The sequence below is a fragment of the Rhinopithecus bieti genome, unplaced genomic scaffold (assembly GCF_001698545.2).
Source record: "Rhinopithecus bieti isolate Rb0 unplaced genomic scaffold, ASM169854v2 scaffold_56806, whole genome shotgun sequence".
In the NCBI taxonomy this organism is placed as follows: Eukaryota; Metazoa; Chordata; class Mammalia; order Primates; family Cercopithecidae; genus Rhinopithecus; species Rhinopithecus bieti.
The window spans coordinates 2,022,353-2,032,979 of NW_016823424.1; the positions used below are offsets into that span (position 1 = coordinate 2,022,353).

General features: G+C 46.3%; 1 protein-coding gene across 1 annotated transcript in view; it reads right to left on the bottom strand.

Annotated features, from left to right (window-relative positions):
- Positions 1 to 8,512, bottom strand: part of SLC4A8 (solute carrier family 4 member 8) — a 92,420-nt gene extending 83,908 nt beyond the window's left edge. The window contains 1 exon segment of the mRNA XM_017861522.1: positions 8,244 to 8,512. Within this exon segment, the coding sequence (XP_017717011.1) occupies positions 8,244 to 8,291 (48 nt within the window). The 5' untranslated portion in view covers positions 8,292 to 8,512.
- Between the last annotated feature and the right edge of the window lie 2,115 nt (positions 8,513 to 10,627).

Below are 10,627 nucleotides of genomic sequence, written 5' to 3' on the forward strand. Positions count from 1 at the left end.
AAAGGAAAGGGGAGGAGAGGGGAGGGGAGGGGAGGGAAGGGGATGGAAAAAACCCTATTTCTGAGTATCCTCTTTTCTGAACTTCCTCTTAGTTCACTGATAATGACCCACTACGTAAATGTGAATTGACCTGAGTGCCTACCTCAAGGACTAGATAGACAAAAAGAACTAAGAAGGTTAAATACACATTAAAATGCTGAAATTGCAAAGCAAGCCTTGAGAGAGAAAGCATTGTTATGAGCCTTGAAAAATGAATGAATTATAACTGAGTAGCAGACCAGATTCTCACTTACAGTAAATGGAAATTAAAAGGCACCGGCACAGCTGAGTCTTACACAATGGCCCCAGCTCCTGGAAGCAGCCACAGAGGTTACAGGGGACAGGGAAGGTGGGAAGCAGATCCCACCTCAAGCTCTCTCTCTAACACACTTTCCCTGAGGCTCCTCTCTGGACCTGCGTGGTGGTGGACCTGCCCAAATGAATCCCACCTCCTTTCCTGCAGTAGGTCTCAGACTTTTTACCTCAAAGAACCCTTTCATCTTTTTCAGTGTTTTCAGACAGTATATACAATACCATTCTACTTCACTCCCACTGCTAACCCTGCCAAGAGCCCCCCAAAAAAAGTCAAGTGTTTATTGAGTTCTAATACATTCAACCACTTAAAAATCAACAAATATAGAGATGATTTCCAGGGTTTGTTTGTTTGTTTTGAGACAGAGTCTCGCTCTGTCACCAGGCTGGAGAGTGCAGAGGCGCCATCTCAGCTCACTGCAACCTCTGTCTCCCGGGTTCAAGTAATTGTCCTGCTTCAGCCTTACGACCAGCAAAAGTGCTGGTATTACAGGTGTGAGCCACCATGCCCAGCCATTTCCAGGGTTTCTAATCAGCAAACCAAGGTAATACACTTATATACCTCACATTGTGTTTTACATATATTGCCTCATTTAATCCTCAAAACAGTTCTAAATCAAGGCTAAGATCTCACAAAAGCTAAGTGGGATAAGAACTCTAATCAAGTCTGTGTTCCTTACTAACATTAGTAAGTCAGTACGCTAAGATTGCCAAAAGCAAAGAACCTGGCCATTTAGTCAGAGGGACCAATCAGGGATTAATGCCCACAGTTAAGAATAGCTTAAGATCCACATTATTACTTTCTTAAATCGTTAGCGCTCCAGAATCCTGCACCCCAAACTGCCCTTTACTGACCAGACCTCCAATAGTTCTTCATCTCCTTATTCACTTCCATCTTCCTCTTTATCCAGCAGAGCCTCAGAATGCTGGCCCTTTGGAGAGCCCATCACCAAATCTGACCCATGGGTCCCCAACTCTCCAATGCCCTCAAATACTTTCTCACTGAATGAAAACACCCTATAGAAAAAAAAATCCACGAGGACTCATGCAGCTGTTCCAGACTTCCTCTTCTCAGTGGCCACGAGCTCCTGAATACCCATGAGCTTCCCACTCTAACTGTTCAGCAGCCTGCCAGGGGCTTAAAATTCCAAAACAGCTCTGGTTTCTCAGTGATTCTTTTGCTGAACCCCACTTGGAGTCACTCCTGTTCAGTATAGATTACTAGGTAGTACACTGTGATAGAGAGATTAATAGTCCTCTAAAGAGATGCACATCCTAATCCCTAGAGTTTGTGAATATGTTGCCTTATAATGGCAAAGAGGAATTAAGGTTGCAGACGGAGGTAAGGTTGCTAATCAGCTGTCTTACAATAAGGAGATCTTCCTAAATTATGAAAGCCATTATGTAATCTCAATGTAATAATAAGGATCCTTAATGTGAAAGAGAGAGATGGAAGACTAGAGTCAGAGAAAAATCTGATGACAAAAACAGGTTCTGAGAGATGCTATGTTTCTGGCTTTGGAGATGGAGGAAGGGAACTATGAGCCAAGGAATGCAGGCAGTCTCTAGAAGATGGCAAAGGCGAGGAAACATATTCTCTCCTAGAACTTCCAGAAAGAAACAGTTCCACCAACACTCTGATTTTAGTCCAGTGAGACCTGTATCAGATTCCTGAACTATAGAACTGTTAGATGATAAATTTGTGTTTTTTAAGCCACCAAATATGTGGTAATTTGTTATGGCAGAAATTGAAAACCAATACATATATTATGACTTCCTGACTACCAAGACCAGGATCAGTAAACTTGTTACTACCTATGGGAAACAACCAACCTCTCCATTATCTAAGATCTGTTGCTGTTACCTGGCAGCAGATTTAGAATAGACACGATTGCTTTTCTGTGTCCTGATTACTACCATGACCCTGTCTACCCTTGCCAAGGCAAACCATGAGCTAAGACAATTACCTACAGATTTTGAAGGAAGTAAATTTGCAGTCTGAATTGTCCCCAGTTCTCTGCTCAAGTCTCTGCTTGGCAAGTCTGCCCACATCTCTCCTACTGAAGCTCCCCAGCAGATCTGGGAAAACCAGATAAAAAGAATGCCCACAGGTTCCCCAATTCTCACATATGGAAAGAATACCTAGTATGTGTGAGGAGAGGGTGGAGGGGTATGTGCAATGTAGTGAGAAGAGAAACTGCTATCTACAGTTGATATTTTTATTCAATAATATGAGCAAATATTTACTGATTCCTTACCATAAACTGACTATAACCCTCAGAAAAGTTGACCCACTCCCTCAGCAAATATTTGCTGAGCTCCAACATGTGCCACAGTCACTGGGCACTAGAATCCAGGTCTCCTTCAGAACTCTTGTCTTAGAGCTTTTTCAGGTTCATCATAAGACATGGGGTGTGACTCTACTCCCATCAGCCATGTTTCTCAATTATCACCCACTTACCAGGGGTTATTATTCTGAAGATTTCCGCAAAATTTTCCATTCTGAGCGGACCTGATCCACATAAATTGCCCAAATTCGCATGCTTCTCCATCTACCACTTTCACCCTCCCTGAACTTTCCTTCAGTCCCCAGCACCACTTGGCTCAAATGCTGAGGGTTCCAACCTCACCAGTTTTCTCTTTCAACACCTCCTTCTGCTTGTTCTGAAAGTGCTTATCAGGAGAACTGTGAAGCTACCAGGTGTCCCCAGTTCCAGTCCAAAGTAGGGGCTTTCCTTAAAGCTTTCTGACTTCCTTCCTCTATTACTACCCCCTATTAAAAGCTCATTGACTCTTAAAATTTCAATAACCGGCTGGGCGTGGTGGTGATGCCTATAATCCCAGCACTTCAGGAGGCCAAGGGGCGAGGTTCATTTGAGAACAGGGATTTTGAGACCAGCCTGGACAATACAGTGAGACTCTGTCTCTATGAAAATTAAAATTAAAAAAAAAAAGCTGGGCATAGTGGTTCATGTCTGTAGTTCCAACTACTAGAGAGCCTGAGGTAGAAGGATCACTTGAGCCCAGGAGGTCAAGGCTGCAGTGAGCTGAGATCATGCCACTGCACTCCAGCCTGGGCAACAGAGTGAGACCCTGTCTCAAAAACAAATAAAAATTTCATAACCATGTTCAGAGATCTCATCGAAATGACGACTAATGTAGGTCTTCATTAACTCATCCTGAATTACACCAATGACCTCCTAGCTGGCCTCCCTCGTTGCAGTCTCTTCCCATCCTGTCTTCCCAAACACTTAGTAAGTGCTTATTCAGGGCCAGGTACTGATACAGGCACCAAAGACACAACCACAGTAATGTACAGTGACTAAAGGCACGTCCTTTGGAGAGACGCAGTCCTGGGTCTGGCAGGGCCACAAGCAACTCCGGCACTTAGAATTACTTAACCTCTCTATGCCGGGCCGGGTGGCTCATGCCTGTAATCCCAGCACTTTGGGAGGCCAAGGCAGGTGGATCACCTGAGGTCAGGAGTTTGAGACCAGCCAGGCCAACATGGTGAGACCCCATCTCTACTAAAAATACAAAAAATTAGCCAGGGGGTGGTGGCAGGCACCTGTAATCCCAGCTACTCGGGAGGCTGAGGCAGGAGAATCGCTTGAACCTGGGAAGTGGAGGGTGCAGTGAACTGAGATTGTGCCACTGCACTCTAGCCTGGGCAACAAGAGTGAAACTCCATCTCAAAAAAAAAAAAAAAAAATTAAAAAAAAGAATTACTTAACCTCTCTATTATCTTTGCTTTCTCATTTGGAAAAGATAATAAAGTTGCATAATTCTCAGGGTTAAAGAGAGCATTAAGTGAGATAATGCATGGAAAACACTTAGCATAGTGCCTGGCACAAGGCAAGCACTCAATAAAAGTTAACAGTGACAGTAAATGGAGCTGTCAGGTGAGCAGCAGAGATGAATATGTATATTCCACAAGTAAGGGTTCATGGAAGATAGCACTTGGTAGTTGTGAGCAGAGGGAGTGAGTGACGAATATAATATAATGATATGGAGCCAGACCTTGAAGGTTAAAATGGAATATTCTAGGCGGAGAAGAGGGGAAAGATTTTCCAGCTTCAATGCCTGAGCAAAGACACAACACAGAGGGAAGAGACGCTGTGTAATGAAGTAATGGCCATCTGTCACTCTGTGCCAATCCTGACTAGACCTTGAGCTCCTTAAGGGGAGGCATCTGGCTCTGGATACTGGAGAGCTGCTCATTCACATATGCAATTGAGCACCAATTTTATACCAGGCACTGTGCTAGGTGACAAGATTTTCTGCTTGTCCCCTGCCCTCAAGAAGCTTCTAACTGATACCATAATAAACAAGAAACCAAAAGAAGAACAGTTCAGTTGTTATAACAAGTCATATGTTATAAGAAAATAAAGCCGGGCGCGGTGGCTCAAGCCTGTAATCCCAGCACTTTGGGAGGCCGAGACGGGCGGATCACGAGGTCAGGAGATCGAGACCATCCTGGCTAACACGGTGAAACCCCGTCTCTACTAAAAAAAATACAAAAAACTAGCCGGGCGAGGTGGCGGGCGCCTGTAGTCCCAGCTACTCGGGAGGCTGAGGCAGGAGAATGGCGTAAACCCGGGAGGCGGAGCTTGCAGTGAGCTGAGATCCGGCCACTGCACTCCAGCCTGGGGACAGAGCAAGACTCCATCTCAAAAAAAAAAAAAGAAAAAAAAAAAGAAAAGAAAACAGGATCATCTTAAAGAGAGTGACTGGGATGAAGGTTCAGAGAAAGCCACTCTGAGGAAGTGACATTCCAGTTGAATCATGAGAGGACCTGGGTAAAACAGCATCCTGGGCAGAGGGAATGACAGGAACAAAGGTCCGGAAGTATGCAAGACTCACTGTATTGAAGAAACAGAAAGCCAGAGGAGGTGCAAGAAAGAGAGTGGAGGAGAGGCAGTCCTGGGAGGGTGGACAAGAGCCTGATTGTATTCAGGCTTGGTAGGCCATGATAAAGAGTTTGGATTTTATTCTAAAATGCACCAGGAAGCCACTGAAGGGTTTCAAGATAAGACGTGACATGATCTGATTTGTGTTTTTAAAAGCTCCCTGCGGCTGCCATGAGGAGAGTAGTCTTATAGAAGGGCAAGAAAGAAAGCAGAGGGAACTGTTAGAAGGCTAGGGCAGTAGCTCACATCTTCGAAAACAGCGCAGCCTTATGATATTTAGAGGTGATGTCTGGAACCTCTCTATTCACATCAAGTTACACAATCTGCTCACTTTACAAGGCCCATCTCCACACAGCCTGATTGGCACACAGAAGGTTTAACTGGTCATTGCCAATCAGTTGACAATGTCTCTCCCCCGAGTCATCCCCATCTCCCTTCCTCCTTCTACCCTCATTCTCTTTTCCTCCCTATCTCTCAAGTTCCCATTTGTCTATATTACGTGACTCCAGCCTTCACGAGGTCCTACTGTTCCCATTGTATTCCTTTTCTTCTCCTCACCCTACCACCCATGAAAGTTTCACAAACTAGATATAAAGGAGATATTTTCTATCCTACTCCAGATCTATCCTACTCACAGAACACTAACAGAAACCTAAGGATCATGATGCCCTCAATAATACAACCTGTTAACATTCTGCATGTTAAGGACACTGTATCCTCACATCCCTTCCAACCTATTCTCCCCACTGCAGCCAAAGAAATCTTTCAATAGGAAAATCTGGGCGGGGCGCGGTGGCTCACGCCTGTAATCCCAGCACTTTGGGAGGCCGAGGCGGGCAGATTACGAAGTCAGGGATCGAGACCATCCTGGCTAACACGGTGAAACCCTGTCTCTACTAAAAATACGAAAAATTAGCTGGGCGTGGTGGTGGGCACCTGTAGTCCCTACTACTCAGGAGGCTAAGGCAGGAGAATAGCGTGAACCTGGGAGGCGGAGCTTGCAGTGAGTGGAGATCACGCCACTGCACTCCAGCCTGGGTGACAGAGCAAGACTGTCTCAAAAAAAAAAAAAAAAAAAGAAAGAAAGAAAGAAAAAAAAAAAGAAAATCTGTTCATGATCTCATTTGCTGTCTCCTGCCCTCTTTCTCTCTCCTGGTTAGGAGAGACCCCCTCTCTTCCCTTTCCCCTCTACTTAAACCTCTTCAGTGGCTTCCCCTTGTTCCTCAGACAAATGTCAACTTCCTCAGCATGGGTTCCAAATGGCCCTGTGTGTTATTACCCCAGAACACACCTCACATACCATTCCCCTCATTGCTCCTTGTTGCTCTACCACACTGGCCTTATCTCAGGTCTCTAGCCAGGTGTGTCCCCCTCTGCCACAGGTCTTTTGTGTAGCTGTTCTCTTTGCCTCTCAGGCCCTGTGATCCCCCTCTTCCCTCAGTTAACATTTATTCATCCTTTAGCTCTTTGCCCAGATTTTCTTCCTTAGGAAATCTCTGAGACCATGGCTGGAACCACTGTTATACACGCTTATGGTACTGTCTATCTTTCTTCAAAGCATTTATCACAGTTTATAACATTTATTTGTGTGATATTTGATTAAAAATAGTACTTCTCCCCTCCCCCACTAGATGATACACTCCAGGAGGGCAAGAACATTGCCTATTTTTTCTTACCATTGTATCCCAAAGATTGAATACATTTAATAGGCTTTAAGGGGGTTAGATATGGATTTTCCAAAATCTTAGATATTCTTTTCTGACAGAGCAAGGAAAGAAGAATGTATCTTCTATTAATAGTAGCAAACTATTAACCAGGAAGAAGAGGAGAGAGTCAGTGTCTGATACTCATTCTCTTGCAAACTCAGGATATTTCCCCTGCCTCCTCTGGAAAAACATCCCTGAGGTCAACATGGCACTTGTTTCCAAGATGTGTCATCCTTCCTGAGATGGCCCATTACCGTCTTCAGAGCCTTTCACTTCAGACTTGCCTCCTCTTCCAGCCCTCTTTCCAAAGCAGAAACCAAACCATCTGATTGCACAGGAAACGGGGAGTGAGAATTCAATGGGCTGCCACTCATTCACTGAGTGTCACACAATAAACATTACTCCACAAAGCCCTTTCACAAACAGCACTTCGTCTCATCCTCAAAACAACCCTGTGAAGCAAGCAAAGCAGACATAACTATTCCCATTTTAATAGTTGGGGAAACTGAGGTTCAAAGAGGCAAGTGACTTACTCAAGGTCACAAAGTCTGTGTGAAGCAGAGGTAGGACTTCAACCTACAGACTCTAACACTTAGTCCAATGCTTTTCCTTATGTTAGCCGCCCCAACAGTTCTAATACCAGTTACTTAACCTTGGTTTTCTCATTCCCTTAAATAAGCACCTGTTCCTGACCCCTCCACACATCCTCAGCCCAGTTTGCAGTCCCTACCCAGAAGTTTTCAGGTGTCTGCGCAATGGGGCAAAGGGAGTCACAAACAGGGTCACCCTATCGGGGATTACTCCCAGTCTCCACAGTCTTTTCTGGCTTTTCCTCTGAACCACTGGGGAACCAAAAACCCCCAGAAATGAAAACACAAAGAGAAGACGTGCCCCACCAGAGCAAGGTCCCTGGCTACCCTTTCTGCCCACGTTAGGGCAGGACAACGCGAGGCCAGACGCCGGCCCCTTCCAACGGACAGACGCGAGGAGAACAAGAGGTCGCAGCCCGCCGGCTGTCAGGGCTCCTGGGCGGGCGGCGCAAAGCATGCGGCAGAGATGGGCCAGCTCCCAGGTTCGGCCCAAGGTCACTCTCTTGCAGCCCCGGCCCGGTCCCCAACCGCCCGGAGCGCCCCCTGGTGTCCCGGGCTGGCCTCCCCTCGCCCTCAGGGAGCGGCCTGGGAAGCCCGGGCTCGGGGGCAGAAGGAAGGAGGGTGGGTAGAGGATGAGGAGGCTGCGCCCCGGGGAGGAGCGGGAGGCGCGGGAGGCGGGGCCCTACCTGATAGCTGAGGACGCCGTCCGGCTCGTTACTCCCGGCGGCTGGCATGGCGGAGCCGAACTAGGTCTCACCGGAGGGCTCCAGGCCGAGCGTCAGCAGCCCGCGCCCTCTCGCCGGGTCTGAGCAGATCACTCGAACGGCGACCCCTACCCCGGAGCCAACGGTCAACCATCAACCGCCGCCGCCTCCATAGCCACCGGCCCGCGAGGCATCCGCCGCAACCAATCAGCGAGCGGCCTGCGCAGCCAATCAGGGCGCGGAGCACGAGAGGACGCTGTCCGGCGGTACCCTGGGCTACCGGGGGGAGGGGGAGGAGCCGGGGAACCAACCGCTCCAGGGCCCGGTTGCCTTGGAAACCGCCTCCCTCCCTTCAGAGGCCTCTGGGCGTGAAGGTCCTTCCAACTGCTTGCTAGAAACTCTCTGCTTCTATTTGCAGCTGCACCTGACCCTTGAAAACTGCGAAAAGTGTCGATTTTGCCTATTCTGATTTCATTCCTTGGGAGATGATGTTTAAATTCCTGGGAAACATCCTTCGCGATTACAGGAGGAAGTAATTGCGGATGAGGGGAGAGGGCCTTCTAAAATTGTTTCTCCTTGAGCTAATGGCCAGATTAAAGAGCATTAAAGTGAAGAAGGCAGGCAGTGTCAGGCCCCCTCACAGACTCACTATGACTTAGGTCTTCCTCTTGAGTCTCAAGTCAGAAGCAAAAAACACAGGGTTGAGCTGAGAATGACTGTTGAAGCAATTCCACAAAAAGGCTTCCAACTTTTCCAGGAAATGATCTAAGGCAAATTATTATTTAACAACAGAACTACTGACCTAACACAACGTTAGAATATAATGAATAATGCATTCAATTTGATTTGGATTTATTAGAAAAGAGAGGCTGGCTAAACTCAAAGCAACCCTCTCGCCTCAAGAAAAAGAAAGGTACCTTTTGGGGTTTTGGGGGGTTTTTTGTTTGTTTGTTTTTTTGAGACAAAGTTTCACTCTTGTTGACCAGGCTGGTGGTGTGCAATGGTATGTTCTTGGCTCACTGCAACTTCCGTCTCTCCAGTTCAAGCAATTCTTCTGCCTCAGCCGCCTGAGTAACTGGGATTACAGGTGCCCGCCACCACGCCTGGGTGATTTTTTTGTATTTTTAGTAGAGATGGGGTTTCACCATGTTGGCCAGGCTGGTCTGGAACTCCTGACCTCAGGTGATCCACCCGCCTCAGCATCCCAAAGTGCTGTGATTACAGGCGTGAGCCACCGTGCCTGGCCATGGGGACTTTTGTTTTATATGCACTACAATACCAGACTTCGGGTAGGTCCAAATTTGGGGTCAGGGGAAGAATTGTTGCAAATAATTATCAGCCCCAAAAGAAGCTACAGTTGGGGAACATAGTCTGATACATGTTAAAAGTTTCCACCACTGCTTACCATCCTTTGTGTTGGTCCTGAAATTGGAAACAAGGTTGGGCTTCAGGATCCCTGAAGCAGAATTGTTTTTCTGATGTCCTGTATAAGCCTCGTGTCTCGTCTCTGAGTTTTAGTGTTCATTGCCACACACTTCATCCATCTCTTTACTAATCCTGTCATCTTGAATCTGGAATTCACATCCTACCCTCATCCCCATTTTTGTCCATCAAAATGTTAACCATCCTTCAAAGTTAATCTCAAAAGCCACCTCTTCCAAGAAGCCTTTCTTTATTCTACTGTCCCTGATACCCCAAACAGGTGTCATCTCACCCTCCCCAGAATTCTCAAAGCACTTTTCTTATAGTAGTTGCCATGCTGTGGTTATTTAAGTACTTTATATGTTGACTTTAGCTTACTAGAATATTATAAGTTCTTTGAAAGCAATGATTATTTTTCTTATGCCCTTCTGTATACTCAACAGAGCCTCAGGGAATCCCAGGCACATAGAAAGTGCTTAGTAAATATGAATGCTTTTAATTCAATCTAATAAAAAATGTATTGAACACCTACTAATGAACAGGCAGGCCCAAGTAACACTGTAGAGGCAGAGAAATCTAAGATATATATCTCCAAGGGAGCTTAACAGGTTGATCAGGGAAACAGGATATATGTTAATGAGTAATATTATATAAACCATGAAGATTACAAAAATTCAGAAGAGAAAATGATCTTCAGGAAGGTTTCACAGAGGACACGGATTTGAGCTAAATCTGAAAACATGGGTAAGATTTAGCTGATCCAAGGTAAGAAGAGCAAGCATCTCAAGTCTTAGACAAAGATTTAAGAATAATAATGCAGGCCGGGCGCGGTGGCTCAAGCCTGTAATCCCAGCCCTTTGGGAGGCCGAGACGGGCGGATCACGAGGTCAGGAGATCGAGACCATCCTGGCTAACACGGTGAAACCCCGTCTCTACTAAAAAAT